This window comes from Tasmannia lanceolata, unplaced genomic scaffold (assembly GCF_043159265.1).
Source record: "Tasmannia lanceolata isolate RefF3 unplaced genomic scaffold, GAP_Taslan_0.1 ptg000013l, whole genome shotgun sequence".
Taxonomy (NCBI): domain Eukaryota; kingdom Viridiplantae; phylum Streptophyta; class Magnoliopsida; order Canellales; family Winteraceae; genus Tasmannia; species Tasmannia lanceolata.
The window spans coordinates 4,833,171-4,853,361 of NW_027518690.1; the positions used below are offsets into that span (position 1 = coordinate 4,833,171).

General features: G+C 36.6%; 1 protein-coding gene across 1 annotated transcript; it reads left to right on the forward strand.

Annotated features, from left to right (window-relative positions):
- The first annotated feature begins 1,608 nt into the window (after positions 1 to 1,608).
- LOC143889579 (FCS-Like Zinc finger 6-like) lies at positions 1,609 to 3,776 on the forward strand. Its single transcript, XM_077393844.1, has 2 exons — positions 1,609 to 1,937; positions 3,401 to 3,776. Exons 1-2 carry the CDS (start codon positions 1,717 to 1,719, stop codon positions 3,555 to 3,557), a joined length of 378 nt encoding a protein of 125 aa, XP_077249959.1. The 5' UTR covers positions 1,609 to 1,716; the 3' UTR covers positions 3,558 to 3,776.
- Positions 3,777 to 20,191: the final 16,415 nt, after the last annotated feature.

Below are 20,191 nucleotides of genomic sequence, written 5' to 3' on the forward strand. Positions count from 1 at the left end.
CTTGGGTTCGTTTTTATCTTGGCCGTCGGAAATCAAATAACTAGAGACAGATGGATGCTTGACAAGTGTTGAAATTTTTTTTGGAACGCTGGCGCCTCTATACACAGCCGTTTGGATTTTAAATCTTTCTTTGAACCCAGAGTCCATTGAGTTCTTTTAAATCTTAGCCGTCGCTAATATGCATAGACGATCGGATGCATAACACATGGACATCAACATAGAACGGTGGGTGTCTTCTAATAATACAACCTCTATGTATGAGATTCAGCTGGCGTACCCATTAGTACACTCTATTTCCCCTTACACCCTATTTTCGTTGGCGTACCCCTTGATATTCCGGCGACGTTCTCTAGAATCTAGCGGCGTATTCGATATTCCGGCGGCATACTCGATATGTTTAGAATAAATGTTTGAACTTAGAAATTTCGGCGGCGTACTCGATAGTCCGGCAGCGTACACCCTATTTCCGTTGGCGTACTCCTTGATATTCCGGCGGCATTCTATAGAATCAGGCGGCGTACTCGTATTCGATATTCCTGTGGCGTACTCGATATGTTTGGAACACATGTTTGAACCCAGAAAATCTGACAGCGTACTCAATATTCCGGCGGCGTACTCTAAAATCCAAACGCGTACTTGATATCTTTGAACGATGGGTGTTTCTTGAATCCAACGGCGTACTTGATATTCTGGTACTTAAGAATTTGGCGGCGTTCTAAGCCAAAAGAGACGTGGGAAATAATAAAATGTTTAATAACGTCGTCGTTCTAAGCCAAAAGAAACGTTAGCCTTTATTATCCAAAAGATATGCATGCACTCCGTGAAAAGTGAGCAACTTCAACGTTTTTTGATGATAATGATTGACGTTCTCATCCATCGGGAAGGGCAACATACGAGGACTCTGTCATAAGGGTATTGGGGTCTTTTTCCCACCCCTTTTTGAAGAATCACCCGTGTTTAATTCTTGTTTTAAAAGGTACGCTAAATCCGTAATTGCTCAAAACTATGGCATGCATACCGCACTTTTCTCCTTGAAAAAAAAAATCATTACCCAAACCGAACAGCCTTGACTTTGCTGAAACTGACCAATAGAGGCACCCTTGAAGCTGTTTTTTGCAAGGACGACCTTCATTCTATCATTCCTTCTAAAATAATAATAACAATTACGGATGCAACTCGGGTCGGTCGGGTTGAGGCCAACCCGAACCTGACCCGACCCGAGTTCCAACCTGACGAGGTTCAACCCGACCTGACCTGAGGAACCCTTTTTGCCAACCCGAGTTCAACCTGAGATTTTAAGCTTAAAAAATAAAAAAAATTATTAAAAATGTCGGGTTGACTCAGGTCGGGTTGCCCAAGCCCTCAACCCGACCCGACCTGAACTCAATCCAACCCCACTTTTTTCCTGGTTGAGCCCGCCCATGTTGCACCCTAATTGTTTTATTAACAATGCGCGCATGAGAGACTGAGAGATAGAGAGAGTAACCGGCTGCGCCGGTGATTTGGTCATTTTACAATTACAGCAAGTAGGGGAGCGGAAGAGGATATATAGGGGAGGCAAAAATAGAAAGTGACGTGTGCTACTAGTAGCTGAACGGTCCACATTCTTTGCTTAAATTTCTCAAACCTCTCCTCTTCAATTAAACACCAAATCTCTCTCTCTCTCTCCCTCTCTCCCTCTCTGCATCAGAGCTCAAAGAGCAGAAAAAAGAGTCTATGATGTTGGGAAAGCGCCCTCGTCCACACATGAGAAGAACCACAAGCATGAAGGAATTCACCGTAGATCTCCCTCCCATCGATCCATCTCCACCGTTCATTACGTACACACCCAAAGAAAGTCATAAGCCCACCCCAGAAATAGTAACATCTCATTTCTTGAGAGCTTGTGGCCTCTGCAAGCGCCGGTTAGCTCCTGGCCGTGATATCTACATGTATAGGTACCCCCCTTATTTTGTTAAATACACACCCTTCTCTATTCCCACCTTCTACTTACAACAATTTTCTTCTTTGTATAGTCCAATATTTTTCATAAAGTACTGAGCTATACACACATCAGGATGATCCAAACCGTCCATTTAAGGGACCGCAACTTAAATAGGTTGTGCCCCAAAAATTATTTCCATAGGATGATCCTAGCCCTCTGATCTATAGAGGTACTATTATGAAAACTTCGTTAGATCAGAAGGTTGGGATCATCCCATGGGAATGATTTTTTGGGCACAACCTATTTACGTTTTGGCCCATCGAATGGGCAGTTTGGATCATCCTATGGTGTGGGTCGTACAGTAATTTTTGAAAAATAAGGGACTATGTGGGCTTACACCATAAAAAATCTTTGTTCTGGGATATTATATTTTTTCTAATTTCACCCATTTGGTTTATTCTGTTTTTTTCCTTTGGAAAATGGATTTTCTTCTTTCTACTGTTTACTGTTTCTGATATTTATGATGAGGTTTCTTTGTTTTGATTTTTCTCCTTTTGTTTTCTTGTTTGTTTTTTCTCCTTTCCTTTTCATAAAGAAGAAAGCCATGTAAGGATAAATCAAAGAAGGTTTACTTATATGCCCTCCTGTTTTGCTTGCCATCTCTCTTTACACAAAGAAGAAAGCTATAATTGTAAAATAATTGTAGAAGTTCCTGCCATTGTTTGTAAAGGAAGCTGATCATTTTTCTTCTTTTTTTTTATCTTAAGTCCTTCCTCTTCCATTTTTTTTAATAACTCCATGCTTAGCGGTTGACAGACTCTTTTCATTTTTACCATTTCTGTGACATTGTGACACTAGACTGAAATTTTCTTTGCTCTTTTATTCAAAATTGACTAGTTTAGTGGAAATTTTCTAAGATTCCAAATTTCCTTCCTATTTTTTAACTTCTCTTGCACATTTATGAATCCAGACCATGTAAAAGCTGTTTTGATTGGGATTTGCTAGCGTCCATCGCAGAAGGTATTTCGCAGATGGCCTGTTGCATGTGAGAGCAGCCACATCATTAATGAAGACAGAATCTGCTGAAAAGTGAGCCAGTGTGGCTGCTCTCACATGCAACAAGCCATCCGTGAAATGCCTTCTGCCATGGACGCTAGAAAAACCCGTTTCGAATATGTTCGTATTTATTTACTCCATAAATTTTTTAGTTATTTTCCAATTTTTCTGACCCATTTGTTGTTAATTCCTGGAAAATATAACTATTTGCTCTCCAATCTTTCATTTTCCATTTAACCCATTTGTTCCTTTCTTTTATTTTCTAGGGGTGATTTTCAATATGGTAGTATTTATTTACTCTATAAAGTTTTTTGTTATTTTCTGACCCATTCTGTTCTTAATTCTTGGAAAATATAATTCCATGCTCTCTAATCTTTCATTTTCCATCTAACCCATTTGTTCTTTTCTTTTATTTTCTAGGGGTGATACCGCCTTTTGCAGTTTAGAGTGCAGACAACAGCAACTGAATCAAGATGAGAGAAAAGAGAAGTGTTCATTTTCATCCATTGTGAAAGAAGCTTCTTCAACCGCAGGATCCGAAGCTTCGAGCAATGGCGAAAGGGTAGCAGCTGCCTAAGAGAACTAAACAAATCTTTGTGAAAAAAACCGTTCATATGAAAAATCCAATGTTGTGGCTTGTATGCAAAATCAAAGCTTTAAATCAACTCTGTTAATTATTTCATGTAAAAGGACTTCAATTCCATGAGGAACATCAGGCATATACATATTAGATGATGTACTTCTTCCTACTTTTTTTCTTATTATATGGGAGAAAATGGCGGATCATCTGGTCTTACTCTTGGGTTTCAAGAGATTTCTATCATTTTCTATTTATTTCTCTTGTACTTTGGTTTTGACCCAGTGAGAATACCACAAGCTCTATAATGGATGGTGACATGGTGTTCCCATGACCATGGAATATAGTAAACAAAAAAAAACAAGGAAATTTCTTCTTATTTTGTATTCAATGAAGCTTAATTTCACTGCTTGACATGTAAAGGATCTTATTTTCTACCATTTCAATGTCATAAAAATGGCAATAAACATTGGTGGAAAAATGGCAGAAGTAGAACTGAAAATTCATTAGAAAAATTACCAATTCTATATATGACAAAAGAATAAAATTTTACTGAGTTAGTCCTAAAGAGGGAGATGTAAAATCAATTTTTATAACAGTAATTTATAGAGCTCTTGAAAAGGATTGGTGTATCTTTGAGTTGTATATTTTTCTGGGTCAGTAATAGATCAATTTAAACTTATGTCACTTCCACCCAATTGCAATAAAGGGTTTCATTTTAATATTGAATACTCAGTATTAGGGTCCAAGCTATTAATTAAATAAGCTGAGTTTTATACTTCTGGCAGAGGAGACTCCATGAAATTGATTATTTTTTGCAGCTTGCATGGTGTGTGCCCCAGTCCTTAGAAAGAGGCAAGATATTAATTTGGATGGTTTGTGGTTTTCATTGGTGTGGTGGGTCCCTTGATATAACCATTGAAAGCCCTCTCTCTCTCTCTCTCTCTCTCTCTCTCTCTCTCTGTGGATTCACTACCACAGAAGGTGGTGAGACATCAAAGATAAACAGGTATATGATAATTTATATATGCTAGGAATGATATTTTATATAATCTATACATATAAGCTCAGTATATAACCTACTTGTACTGTTCAATCAATTAACATTTCCATCAATCCAGTTAATCTAATTGATGGGTTTTCTCATGTAGACCATCCAAAATCTAGCTTTTCATAGGGTTGATAGAAAAATCTGAAATGCGATTTTTCGGTTATGGCCCATCGATATTGAGAGTTGTCTGTACACTGAATCTCTGTGTACAGTTTATAGACAAAATCATTTCTATTAACATCAATAAATCTAAATTAACATTGAAATTAAGGGAAGGATGTAACTAAAGAGAAGTCTAAAGCTGATTAGAGCCACACGATGGGCCACATCGGTGAGGCCCACTGCATCACGCCAATCACGACATGTTGATAGTTTATTTATTTATTTTACATGTAGAGATATTTATGATATGTTGCTCTTTTCAATTCAAATATGAATCTTAGGAGACGAGCAGGCAATTGCCAAGAAGAAAATCTGACTGTGATTTCTCTTTCTCTTCTTTATTTTTCTCTCCGTTCTTTCTTTCGATGTAAAATGGGCGTAAAATAAATTTTATGCCCATTTTTCCACTTAAAAATGAGTATCAAATTTGTCTTAATTAGGTCCATTCTACGTGGAAAGAAACATAATCTGTTGAAGTATAAAACATAAATAACTTACCAGCTTCTCCAAAAGCTGCTTAAGCTTTCGGAGAAAGGCGTTATTTATCTTTTATACTTTAACAGAATCCTACTAAAAAAATGTTCCAAAATCTGATAAGAGCAAAGCTGGAAGATTCGAGTGAAATTTTTTTCTCTTGGATCAATGGCACTCTTTGCCAATTGGGTGGCCAAATTAATGGGGATTCGAATAACAGAATGCTTTTTAAGGCACTTATTTTCATACATTTTCTTGTAAGATAAGTGGGTTCCTTTCCTTCTTTGTTTATAGTTTTGCTCCTCTATGCTTGTAATCTCAGTTCTTTATTACATGTGGTTGCTTTGACAAATGGGCTTGGTTTTCAATTGCTTTCTCTTTACTCTGTGTTTGGGGACTGTCTCCCATTTATCATCATCTGTGTTGAGGATGGGGAGGCAGTGGAATAATTAAAACGCCTCAGACAGCTTTCATCACATCATTATGGGAAGGTGTACTTCAAAGGAATCTCTTATTTCATTAAAATCTTTTAATTTATATCCACCTGTGCTTATGGCTCTGCTTGTCTCCTTTGGAAGCAATTCCCATTAGAGAAAACCCATTTAAGAAAAAATCATTTTTATGCTCAATTACAGCTTAACATAGAAAATTTCCTATTGATTATGATTAATTGAACAAAACCCATGGCTTCAATGTGTCCACCCTGTGTGTCCAAGCCGCTACCTTCTAGGGCTAGACCCCTGATATATCTATTATATAAAGAGGAAGGGGGATTTTACTAATCATGGTGATATATTCATCCTTTTTTTACTTGGGACAGACCCCTCTAATGTATTTATGAATACTCTTTTACACTAGAGGGGCTCTCCCATGTAAAAAAGGGGGGTGAATGTACAATTTCCACACAGAGATTTGTGGAGGTAAAATGGACGTGTATAAAACCTTCACAAATCTATCCATTTTTTGCCTCCACGGTTCGAAGGGTTAGGATTATCCTATGGAGCTGATTTTTTGTTGACACCCTATCTATGTGAGGGCCAATCAAATGAATGGTTTGGATCACCAAAACAATGTGGGCCTCCACTGTATTTTAAGCTAGTGTGTAGATAACTTATCTACACATGTGTGTAGAAACCGTTCTCTCTCTCATATAAGCTCGTAATAAGAGGGAGATGATCTTACTCATGAAGGTAATGAAGTTATCCGTGAAACTTGCAAATGGAGCCCTACACTGGATAATGTTTAAGAGTAGTATGGGATCTGAAGTAGGTGAGAAAATCACCATTGTATATATTATTTGAGAGAAATGATCTATATCTATTGCGAAGATAATTGTAAAACATATTCTTCAGCTAATTTTGGGGTATCTTGCTTGGCTTTGGCTGCGTGGCACCTGGAATTAATTAGATATTTTACTTTTGGGCGATGATAAATTCGCACCCACTGTAGGATAATTCGCACCCCTTTAACGTGAATTTACTTTAAAAAGAATAAAAGTATGCCACGTACCCTCCTTTAAAGGGGTGCGAATTATCCCACAGGGAATGTGAATTTATCATTGCCCTTACTTTTTGGGGGGTTCTTTTTTCTTTTCTGGCAAGTTAATTGAACCCAAATCAATTCCATGTGATCTTAGTAAATGCTATGATTATATAACCACTTGCACTTGATAGAAAGGGATGTGTAGCCACTTGTGCTAGTGGAACCCATGACTTGGACATTGGGGCCTCATGTTATTATCACTTAGGTCATAATCCTTAAAAGGAATATAATAAGAGAAAGATCAAGTTTCCAGTTCATTTTTAAGCATATTCAAGCTTATCAACTCTTGGATCTTCCATGAAAAGTTGTTAGATGTGGGACCCATGACGTAAAACTGATCGGGTGTGGGGACCACTTTGAAACTGAAAGGTCAGGCTTCTTTCACTCTATCATTTCTCATTATTTAATTAGCATAATGGTGATTATATAAGACATATAATCTTGAGTCACTAATGGTGAATCTGATCCTTAGAAATAGACCTGATTACGAAATGAGAAGATATTTTCGCACTTAAACTAAATTATTTTGATTCCAAGCAAGTTCTTGAGTAAGTTGATGTATTAATCTCTTAGTAAGCAAGCTTATCTTGGTTAACAAAATTTATTTATTCTTATAAAAAGAATAAAATAAAAGGCAAATGATATCGCACTCCCTTGTTATGATAATGGTAATCCTCTCTTTATTTTATGCTTTTATGTTAACCAAGGTCTAAGGGAGTCAACTCGGCCTAGTCTTGAAACTATGCCTTCAACTAGGGGTGTTCGTTCGGTTATAACCGAACCGAATAGACCGAAATTTGATAAACGAAATAATTCTGGTTATCAAATTTCAACAACCGAAACCGAACCGAAATTTCTGAAAACTGAACCGAAACCGAACCGATTAAAAATTCGGTTATTCGGTTATAACCAAATAGTGGGAGAAAAAGCAAAAACTCGGGAGCTAGGATCATCCTATCGAAATGATTTTTTGAGCACAACCTAATTAAGTTGTGATCAATCAAATGGACGGTTTTGATCATCCTACGGAGTGACCATATAGCACTTTTTTTGGGGGGAAATAATGATTTTTATCCATAATTTCGGTTAACCGAATTTTTTTTTTGAGATAACCGAACCCGAACCCGAATAACCGGATTTCCAAAAAAAAAAAAAAAACCAAAACCGAACCGAAAAGGAAGAAAACCGAACCGAACCGACCAAACCAATTCGGTTCGGTTCAATTATTCGGTTATAACCAAATAATGAACACCCTCATTAGATAAGTAGTGTTTAATAACACGAGGAGTATCCTTATCAAAATAACGGGGATATCATTTTCCTTACCAAATAGCTACCAAGAGTCAATAAAAAAAAGTGTTTGCTAAAGTTAGGAGTGCCCTTATCAAAACAAAGAGTGCCCATATCATTTCTTTAATAAAGGGAATGAATAAGAGAAGGTATGCATACTTGTCTGGTCTATGTCTGTTAATATATGGCTAATAACAGCCATATATGTGAGCTGTTCATTGCTTTTTTTTGGACTCACAATCGGTTCTCATAATCCAAAAAGAATAGGGCCTTAATATGGAAAAAATTAACTCAATGCAACTAGCATTTTATAAAATATATTTCCACGTGAGTGCTAGATCTTAGTGTTCATCTTAACAGCTATACTTATTAATAAATTAGGAATTTTCACTAATCAAATGATATACTCAGTGGAAAGATGCCCTCTGTTTTTTAAGATTAAAATATTGATATTAGCCAATAATATTAGCTGCAAAATAACACCACGAGTTACCACCCAACTGCTTAAGATTTTTATTAAGATTAAAATATTGATATTAGCCAATAATTACACTGTTTATAGTGTGTGTGTGTATGTGTGTGTGTGTGTCATGAACTCGGCTCTAGAGGGAGGCTTGGTTTTGTTTATGAGGGTCATCCCTTAATTTTTTCCGCTCTTTTTAATATTGGTTTAAATGAAAAAAATAAAAAATAGAGTATTTTATTTCTAACTTTTGCTTTTTTATGTAAACCCACTCTCACAAACATCTAAGGCTATGTTAGTTGGTTTTTTAGTACAAAACTGATCATTACATTCAAAATTACGTTTAATTTCGAGTCCAATAATCAAGTTTGGAGTCAAAATAGATTCTCTAAATCCAAAGAAAACATGACCTTAGAATTTTGAGAATTGATTTTGTGTCCAAAACTGATTGTTGGACACAAACTTGATTTTATTTTGAGTCCAATAATTAGTTTTGGACTCATGATTAATTCTCGAATTCCAAAATTAATAGAGATTAAATAAATTTACATTGCAGATTGTTGTTTGTCTTTCCTAATCATATACTACAACACTGAGGCCCGATTTGTATTGGATTTTGAGAACCAATTGTGAGTTGAAATTAAAACTGATTATTATAATCAAATTTATGTTTAATTTTGATGCCAATAATCAGTTTTGGACTCAAATTTGGATGCTGTGAATTTTTTGGGAGTTTTTTCCATGGAAAATGGATTTTCCAAAGGTTGGTAATCTCATTTTTCCATGGAATTTTTTTCCAAAATAATAATAACAATAAAAAAAAAAAACCCATGTTTTTCAAGGAAAACTACAAACCTAAACCATGTACTTTTATATTCCATGGAATGTTTTTTCCATTGAAACTATTATTTTCTATAATTTTCTCCTAAATGTTTGTTTAGATATTTATATTGCTAGGAAGATGTGCACCTTGTTTTCTTTATATATAGGTGTTGTCTCATCAGCATTAGACATGGAGTACACACAACATATGTGGGCTCTATCTAACTTTTTATCATGGCATGAACTTAAATGCCCACCTTTAGGTGTCATGATTTTAATCCCTAATTTTTCTATTAGAAGTGATGCAATCTAGCAATTATTTTCAATAGAGAAATGATATTTCCACCTCTTTCTCAGCATGTCCACCCACTCTTGTTTGTCTTTTCCTGACAAAAATGACTTTATTTCCATGAACATACAAACAAAAGGAGGTGGAGATGCAGCCATTTTTAATAAAAGACAAACATGAGGAGCTGGAAAAGCTGGAAAAAGAGGTGGGAATATCATTTTATCTTCAATCATCACATAAATAGTGTATCAAGGATTAGTTGGAGACTTGATTTTGACCTTCATAACATGTGGGTCCTACGCCCCCATCTTGTCTTCTACATGGTCAGCTTCTCACGTGCGATCCATGTCGATCCATCGTAAGCACCTCATGGCACCACCAACTGCAAGTTGTGGCTGTCATCATGGTTTAAAATTTCGACCGAAATTTCGGATTTCGGATTTCGGTGGAGACCGACACCGAAATTGACCAAAACCGAAACGGTCATTTATTTCGGCTGAAATTTCGGTTTTTCCAAAATTTGACCCAAAAAAACTGTTTTTTTAATATTAATTTAATATTTTACCGAAATTTAATATTAAATAAAATATTTATTTCGGAATTTCGGGCGAAATTTTCTCCTAATTGTTTGTTTAGATTTTTGACTTTCTCCCCCCTCAAGTTTTGCTCTGTATCTGTTGTATTCTGGTTGCTTTCTTTGTTGTTTCTCTTCTTTTTTTATAAATATCTCATCATTCAAACAAAACAAAAAAGTGTTAAAATTTAATAGAATAAAAAAGTGTTTGATGAAGTGAGGAGTGCCGTTATCAAAAGAAATGAGTGCTGATATCAACTCCCTTCCCAACTTGTTATAAAATAAATGAAGGTGGGGCATCCAATGGAATGCTCATAAGTCACAGCTACCTTCCCCTTTACACCTTAGCTCTTTTGTTTGATAGCTGTTGTCAGCATCACCCTCCATCTGTATGGTTCCAATTTGTTTGGATTGGGCCTTCACTAACCATTTGTTTATGCCCTTTGGCTATTTGTCTTCAACACTTGTATTATTTTATGGTTTTTATTTTTTCTTCATATAGACAACAACAGGTGAGGTGTGAGGTGTGAGGTGTGAGGTGTGAGGAGGTGAGGTGTTCAATGACAAAAGGGCCTTCAATTTCATATAATCTACATAGAATTTCTATCAATTTTACAAGGGATTTGGTCCTCCTTAATGCAAAAGTTATAATTGAAGGCCCAAAGTTATTTTAGTGTTTCCCAAAGTAAAAGTATTATGCCCATACTGGAATTATGCCCAGTGTTTAAAAATGCGGATGTGACGCGGAATGCGGACAAGAAAAATCCTTGTCAACTCGGCACGGATGCGGCCAAGCAGTTGACGCGGTCAACGCGGTCATAACTCGGGAGAGTCAAAGAAGTTTTTATTGACTCTACAAGGCAAAATGCGGAACGCGGATGTGTGCAACGCGGAACACGGCCAAGAAAAATCTTTGTCGACTCGGGGGAGTACCTTGTCGTGTCAAGGAGTTTTTAAACACTGATTATGCCCACAAAAAAACCTTAGTCTAACTATAAAAAAGTTATAATTTAAAAAAAAAAACACAAAATCGAAGACCTGTTGGATCTAGATTGTTGCCCATCCGATGGGCTCTAACTGATCAATTCATTTATAGTCCTCAAACATCCTCTAATTGTGTAAATGTGATCATATGATGATACAAGATCCACCTCATTAAGATCTAGTATCTAGGTTTCCAAGATTCAAGAAAGGGTTGAAAACAGAGGAAGAAGTCAGAAAACAGAGGAAGAAGCCAGAAAACAGAGTTAGAAAAGGAAAGGAAGTCTTTTTTTTTATTCATTACCCTCACCATTACAACACCCACTCTTTTTATACATTGTAAAACAGTTAATGCCGTTGGTACTTTTCCTAACAAACTAACAGCTAAGATTCTCTTTTATTTATTCCTGAAAGACAGTGGTTTTATAATTCCTTATCAGCTAGATGTAATCCTTCAACCATATAGATTTCTGCTTCACCCTTTGAACTCTTCTGTTCCTTTGGTGTTAACTGACCCTCTTCAACCATTCCCACTTCTATGTCTTCAGCATTTTGAGATCCTTCAGGTTCAATATCAGTGTGATTTCTATCATTGCTCGCCGCTTGAAAAGGAACCTTTCCCTCAAGGTTCAAATGAGGATAGTCATACTGGAGTGCGGTCAAATTTTCCCAAGATATATCTTCGGGTAAAAGACCATGCCATTGTACCAGAATTTGTGTCACAGGCTTATCATTTTGGAGAATAACTCGGGTCCCTAGGACAGCCAAGGGTGTAATCACAGGTTGGTTGTTAAAACTCTGATCTGGTAATGTGCAACATGATTGAGGAATTGGTCCATGAAATGGTTTAAGCTGAGAGATGTGAAAAACAGGATGTATGGGACTCTCTCTATTGGTAGCTGTAATTTATATCCAACTGGACCCACTCTAGCTATAATCTCATAAGGACCATAGTAACGTTTGCTCAACTTCTGAGAAGTACGATGATGAACAGATTGTTGGCGATATGGTTGGAGTTTAAGCAGAACCCACTTACCGACATCGAAGTGTTTATCTACTCTTTTTTTTTATCTCCCATACCTTTCATTCGTGCTTTAGCCTGAGTCAAATTAGCTTTGAGTAGATTCAGAATTTTATCTCGATGTTGCAATTCTGTATCCACTGCTTCAACAGACGTGGTACCTGGAATGTAAGTGTGTAATGTTGGAGGAGCTCTGCCATAGATTGCTTCAAAAGGCGTCAACTGAATGGCACTATGAAAAAAAGTGTTATAAGAGTATTCAGCCCACAATAAGTACTTGTGCCAATTCCGAGGAGTATCTTGGAAAAAGCCCTTAAGTATTGCTCGACACACCGATTTAAAACTTCAGATTGACCATCTGATTGTGGATGATATGCGGAGGAAAGATTCAATGATGTTCCACTTAATCTGAAAAGCTCAGTCCAAAACTTACTGGTAAAAATTGGATCTCTATCAGAGAAAATCGATTTTGGTAGTCCATGGAGTTTAATCACTATTTCAGTGAAGAGTTGGGCAACCTTAACTGCATTAAATTGTGTTGGCAATGCACCCAAATGTGCATGCTTCGACAACCTATCAATAACAACCATTATAGTTGTAAAACCTTCTGAAAGTGGCAAATGAGTGATGAAGTCCATTGTAACATCTTCCCAAATTCTGAGTGGTGTTGGTAAGGGCTGTAATAACCCCACTGGCGGAGTGGTTGAATATTTAGTCTGCTGACAAATGATACAATCTTGGACAAATTGTTTAACATCTTTTAGCAATGTAATCCAGAAAAAATTTGCAGAAACTTTCTTCGTAGTTCTTACAACCCCCGGGTGTCCTGCTTGACTGCGCTATGATATTCATGGAGTATTTTGTATCTCAATGGTGAGGTAGAGCCAATAAAAATTCGAGAATTATGAAAAAGGATACCATTTCTGACATTGAATTCTGATGAAACACTTCCATTCAGCACTTCTGCATGCTTTTCAAGAAGTTCTGGATCAGTACTATTTTCTAACAGGATTTGACCTGATATATCCAACACCGGTACTGACCTTGCCATTTGAAATTGACAAGACTGAAGTGTGGTAAGAGTAGAAGGGGTGTGTTCAAAGCTTGATAAAGCATCAGCGGCCTGATTCTCCTTGGCAGATTTGAAAAAAAATAGAATAATCATAACCCAGCAATTTTGAAAGGTATTGTTGTTGAGCTGGAGTTTGAATTACTTGAGCCATTAAGTTTTTCAAACTTCAATGATCTGTATAAATGATAAATTTCCTGCCCAGCAAATATTGTCTCCACTTCTTTACAGCTTCCGTAATAGCAAATAACTCTTTGTCATAAGCTGAGGCAAGTGACATTGTAACAGACATCTTCTTACTGAAATATGCTATAGGGTGTTTGTTTTGCATTAACACCGCTCCAATTGCAATACTAGAGGCATCTGTCTCCAAAACGAATTCTTGAGAAAAATCCGGCAAGGCAAGCACTGGTAATTGAGTCATGAGTACCTTTAACTCAGTGAATGCCACTTGAGCTGCTGAAGACCAATTAAAGGCATCTTTTTTAAGAAGGCTAGTGAGAGGTGCTGCAATTGTAGCATAATGATGAACAAATCTGCGATAGTAACCCGCTAGGCCAAGAAAACCTCTTAGTTGCTTGAGATTAGTGGGAATTGGCCACTCTTGTAGAGCTCGAATCTTCTCCGGATCTGGTTGCACACCTTCCCTCGAAACCAAATGACCCAAATAATCAATTTTGACTTGGCAAAATTTGCATTTGCTCAACTTAGCAAAGAGCTGGTGATGAGCTAAACAGGTAAGGACAGAATGTAAATGAGTTGCATGGTCATTGATAGAGCTGCTATAGACAAGGATGTCATCGAAGAATACAATGACAATTTTTCGTAAAAAAGGTGTGAAAATCATCTTCATAGTATTTTGAAATGTTGAAGGAGCATTTGTAAGACCAAACGGCATAACCAAGAATTCATAATGCCCTTCATGCGTACGGAAAGCTGTTTTGGCACAATCTTCTTGTATGATTCGAATCTGATGATATCCAGATCTCAAATCAAGTTTAGAGAAGACAGCTGCTCCATAGAGCTCATCCATGAGTTCGTCAATGGTCGGAATAGGAAATCTGTCTTTAATTGTAATCGCATTCAATGCTCTGTAATCAACACAGAAACGCCAAGTGCTATCTTTCTTTTTTACCAGAAGAACTGGAGAAGAATATGGACTATGCTGGGGATAATGATACCCTCCTGTAGCATTTCCTTAACCAATCTCTCTATTTCAGTTTTCTGAAAGTGAGGATATCTGTAGGGCTTCACATTTACTGGTTGAGATCCAGGTAACACATGAATTTGATGATCCATTTCCCTTTGAGGAGGAAGTCCTGTTGGTTTTTGAAAAACACTCTGGAATTGGTTCAAAATGGATGAGATTTCTAATGGTAAATCGTTGGAAAATACAATGGGTTCCATCATAATTGTTTCTTTGAATGACAGAGGATTGTCTATACAATACAACTGGAAACAAGAAGCTATTAAATTGGACCTCGTTAAACATTTCAGTTGAGCCAGTTTAAGAGGAATATTATTCAAATCTGTTTCGCCTATCAGCTTCACTTGTTGCCGTTACCAAGTAAATTCCATTGTAGATAACTTGTAATCAGTCAAAATTGGTCCCAATTCAGCTAACCATTGAATGCCAAGAACAATATCTGCCCCTTTGATTGGTAAAATGAACAAGTCCATTGAAAAAACATGTTTCTGTAATGAAAGTCTTAACATTTAGACATTTCTTTGTACAAAGCAAAAATTCCCCATTTCCGATAAGGACTTTAAAGGGTGTGATAGGAACAACAGCCCATGTAAGAGAGGTAGCTACCTTCTCCTTAACAAAGTTGTGGGTAGATCCACTATCAATTAAGACATTAATAGCAGAGGAAGAGCTGATTCCTGTCAAACGAATTGTGCTTGGGTTCAGTTGGCCAACCATGGCATTAAAACTAATTTCCGCTGGTGAAGTAGCAGGACTAGGTTCAGTTGAAGTCTCAGGTAAATCAATTAGACCATCGTCACCAAGAATATCTGGTTCGACATCATCTAGGGCCGTAAGATGATACAAACGACGCCTACAATCATGGCCTGGAACATATTTCTCATCACAGAAATAACAGTCCTTTTTCTCTTTTGATTTTCATCTCTTCCATAGTAAGTTGTCGTGTACGGATCGGCAATTGTTTCAAATGAGGTGCAGGAAGAGCTTTAACTGGATTAGAAGAGGGAATCGGAAGCAAACTAGGAGCATTTCAGGGCTTAATCCATGATGATTTCCAAGATTTTCGAATATCCTCATATTTTTGTTCGTATATCCTAGCTAAAGAAATTGTCTGTAATAAAGAAGTAGGTTGTAAGACCAACAATTCTCTTTCAAGCTCTGGTTTAAGGCCTGACATGAAAAAAATGATGAGAAAAAATTCAGATAAGCCACTTACCTACCTTGTTGGATAACTCCTCAAATCTTGATTGATAATCTTCAACTGATGACGTTTGGTGAAGTTTAGCTAATTTTCCTTTGAAATCCTCATACAGCGATGGTCCAAATTGCAATTTGATAGCATCAAGAAAACCTTTCCAAGAATGTAAGAGATTATTAGATGTCGCCCACTGAAACCAGGCAAGAGCTGGCCCTTCAAGATGAAATGAAGAAATGGCCAATCTCTGCTCCTCTGATGTACCATAATAGTTGAAGAACTGCTCAGTCTTGAAAATCCAGCCCACTGGATCAGATCCATCGAATCTTGGTACATCCATTCGAATGAATTTACTTGAATTTGATTGGATTGAAACAATACCTCTTGCTTCAGAATTACCAGATGTATGATCTTCACTACTGGTGAGTTGAAAATGAGTAGGTGGAGGTATGGTTTGAAGCTGTTTGATCATGGCAACTAGTTCTTCATGTTGTTGAGATTGTAGAAGCTTCAAATCATTGAGTTGTTGTTTAAACTGTTCGTCGATTTTTGATTGGGCGAGCGTGCTATCCGCCATTGCTGACTGAATGTGAAGGTAGCAGATCTTAGGAATTCAGAGTCAATGAAAGCACCAATGATACAAGATCCACCTCAGTAAGATCTAGTATCTAGGTTTCCAAGATTCAAGAAAGGGAAGAAAACAGAGGAAGAAGTCAGAAAACTGAGTTAGAAAAGGAAAGGAACTCTTTTTTTTTTTATTCATTACCCTGACCATTACAACACCCACTCTTTTTATACATTGTAAAACAGTTAATGTTAAAGTATAAAAAGATTAAATACTGCCTTTCTCCAACAGCTTGAGCTATTGGAGAAGTTGGTAAGTTAACATGGTATCAGAGCAAATGCCTGGGTTCAAACCTCCTTGATAGCAAAATCCACATGCAATGGCTAAACCCAAAAGTGGGGCCACATGTGCCACGTGTAGGCCAACCCTAGAAAGTGGGGCCACACGTGAGGGGGAGTGTTAAAGTATAAAAAGATTAAATACTGCCTTTCTCCAACAGCTTGAGCTATTGGAGAAGTTGGTAAGTTAACAGTTAATGCCGTTGGTACTTTTCCTAACAAACTAACAGCTAAGATTTTCTTTTATTTATTCCTGAAAGACAGTGGTTTTATAATTCCTTATCAGCTAGATGTAATCCTTCAACCATTTAGATTTCTGCTTCACCCTTTGAACTCTTCTGTCTCCCTTCTGTTCCTTCGGTGTTAACTGACCCTCTTCAACCATTCCCACTTCTATGTCTTCAGCATTTTGAGATCCTTCAGGTTCAATATCAGTGTGATTTCTATCATATGATTTTTTAATGATAGAAATATCATTAATCTATGGAAAAACCGACGAGGTCTAAAACTACAAGATCAAAGAGAACAAAATAGCACAAAACATACAGAAAAAGAAGAATGGCCTGTCCTCGGGAAGGGAGGGGGTGTGGAGGTAATCAGAAAACATAAACTACTGTCAACTTTTGATCGAGATAGCTGATCAGCTTCAATATTGTTGAGTGCCAAACGTGCCTCAAATCAATCTTGTGACCCCTCTTAACCAAGAAACTCCAAAGATGAATAGACTTATTTTTGGTCCACCAAATCACATTAAGAAAATCACGCTCAATAATGAGATGGTCCAAGGGATTCTAACAACCAAACAAATACCATTAAGCAGTTCGAATTTTTTTAACTAGTTAGAATCTTTCCGCCAATTGGACTTGAAAATGCCTAATTAGTTACATAAGTCCTGAGAAGACCTTCAATACTTGTCGACTCTGGATTACCAAGACTTGACGCATCGAAGTTTAGTTTCCAATGCGCATGAGGGAGAGTGCTCTATCTAGGACAAAGGTGGTCCTTATAGCATCTACTACGTTGAATTCCCCGCTAAGATCAGTGCATGGAAGTTTTAAAAATTTAAAAGAAAGTTGGTACAAGGCATCTTTTCACCAAATTCTTGTTAACCTGATGCACTTATACTAAACAAAATTCAAGTCCAAAAGACACATTTGCTTATGCATTATTCCTTTTTGCATTTGAAACATGTGGGGGATTTTTAGTTTTTAAAGCTTTAAAAAGTTAGTTTATAAAGCTTAAACACAAGTATGTATTTCAATTAAAAAGAATTGTTTCAAATTTTCATTTTCCACCAAAGTCAAAGGCTATTTTTTTATAAGGTCTTCAAAACTTTAGTTTCATCAATGAGGAGATCGATAACTCTCATAAGTTGAAGTTGTTTTCCCAACGATGGAGATCTAGCTTACAAGATGAAGTTGTTTTTCCAAATGATGGAGAGAGAGAGAGAGAGAGAGAGAGAGAGAGGAAAAATCTTTACCCTGCACACGCGCTCCGAGCCATGGTTGTGATTATGATTATAGTTATGGCTATGACTGGAGATGTGGATGTTCTCTTGTGGGCTCTGATTGTATTGATTTCTAATAAACGATCTTTATTAATACACCCATTTAAAGCTAATGACCATTAATAGCTTGAATGTCATGACTGATTAAAAATGCATGTTAAATTCTCTTATATTAGTGGTCTAATCACCTCTATAATACACATGAAATCAAAATTGCTTATCTCTAATCAAGCTCCTTGTGTAGCATTTTTTGTCCTCATTTTTCATGACCATTTTTTATTTGGGTCAATGAGTTTTTATTGAGTTTGCATATCAACGGTCTCATCTCTATACCCTATTTGAACCGAGATTATGATTGGAAGTGAGAGATTTTCCCAAGAGCATATAGCACTTGATTCATTTTAGATAATTCATCTAATTTTACTATTTACTTCAGCTAATTGTGATTAGTTCCAGTCGTTGAATTTGTCATTCTTTTGGTTCGATCGGGACATCGGCAAAGGTATAAATTTATGGTGCATTTTGTTGTTGATTATCTTTCAGATTGTGTCATCTAATAGAATACAACGATTTTTTATCCACACTACATACACCGAAAACAACATAAATGGTAAGTCTAGATAAAGATGCCCTTAGAAACAACTGATTATTGAGAAGAGCTTAAGCTGTCAATGTTGGTGACGGTCCCAATCACTTGTGGTCCCTCGTTTTTTGGGTGTTGTACATGTGGATTTTTAATATCAATGAGTTGTGTTTTGAACCCAGGACCTATGATGAAGCAATAGCTCTAATACCATGTGAAACAACCAATTACTCGAAAGGCTTAAGCTGTTAGAGTTTCTATTATTTAGTCATGTATACTTCTGTGAAACTACCAATTACTCCAAATGCTTAAGCTGTTGGAGAAGGCGTTACTTATTCTTTTATACTTTAAACCTTCCACACACACCCCTCGGGGTGTGGCCCCTCTTTTTGGTTTGGCCATTGCATGTGGATTGTTGCTATCAAGGAGGTTTGAACTCAGGACCTTTAGCTCTAATACCATGTGAAACAACCAGTTAGTCCAAAAACTTGAGCTATTGGAGAAGGCAATTACTTATTCTTTATACTTTAACAATTTCAAGGAATTTTGTGCAAATAAATACACATAAAATGTACTCAAATATGATTTATACCCTTGGATTAATAAAGGATCTAAGAAGGGGTTCTTTTCTGAGGATTGTTTGGCACTTGGACAAGTGAGAGAGGAGACGAGATATTGCAACAAAATTTGGAGGGGCTACGAGTAAAGAATTATTCACTTTTCCTCATTCTTGATGAATTTTAGAGTTTTGATTGTCTTTGAGTAGAAATATAGTTTTTCTTTTCCTCTTCATTTTTCTTAATTCACTTGTTTAGACCATCAAAGTAAGTTATCATAGAGCGACATCATTTTATTGTCACTGAATTCTTTATATTTCTAATTTTAGATGATATTTACAAATTTATAGGTAATATGAACTTGAATTTTGAAGAGGAGAGTATTTTCTATTAAATTTGTGCAAATTCAATGGCGTTCTCCCTTCTTCTCTTCCCTGTTGCTCAAAGTCCTTGTGCCCCCTCGCTACTATATAACATACGTTGCAATTGGTGAAGATTAGAGAGTGATGTTGAACCACCACAATCACCATGGCCAAAGATTGTTACTAACCCTGTTCGTTTCAGATTGTGACAATGGATTTTGAGTCAAAACCAATTATTGGACTCAACATTATGTTTTGGACTCACAATCGGTTGTCAAAAATTTTAGGGGTTTAAGTTGTAACTTGATAATGATATTTATCAAGAGATAAGTTATCTACTCCAGGGAGTACCTTCTCTTTTCTCATTTATCAATGGGTTTTGCTAAAAAGAGCATTGGAAACATAAATTTACCCATGGTTTGAGAGTTTTACACATGTTTTGTTTGAAACTTTTTTCTCATATCATATGTAAATTTATGTTTCCATTGCTCGTTAGCAAAACCCTTTATCAATTTCAATATCATCCATCAATTTAATTTTACTAATGATGTCCACTTAAAATTTCACTTCCCTTTCTTTGGA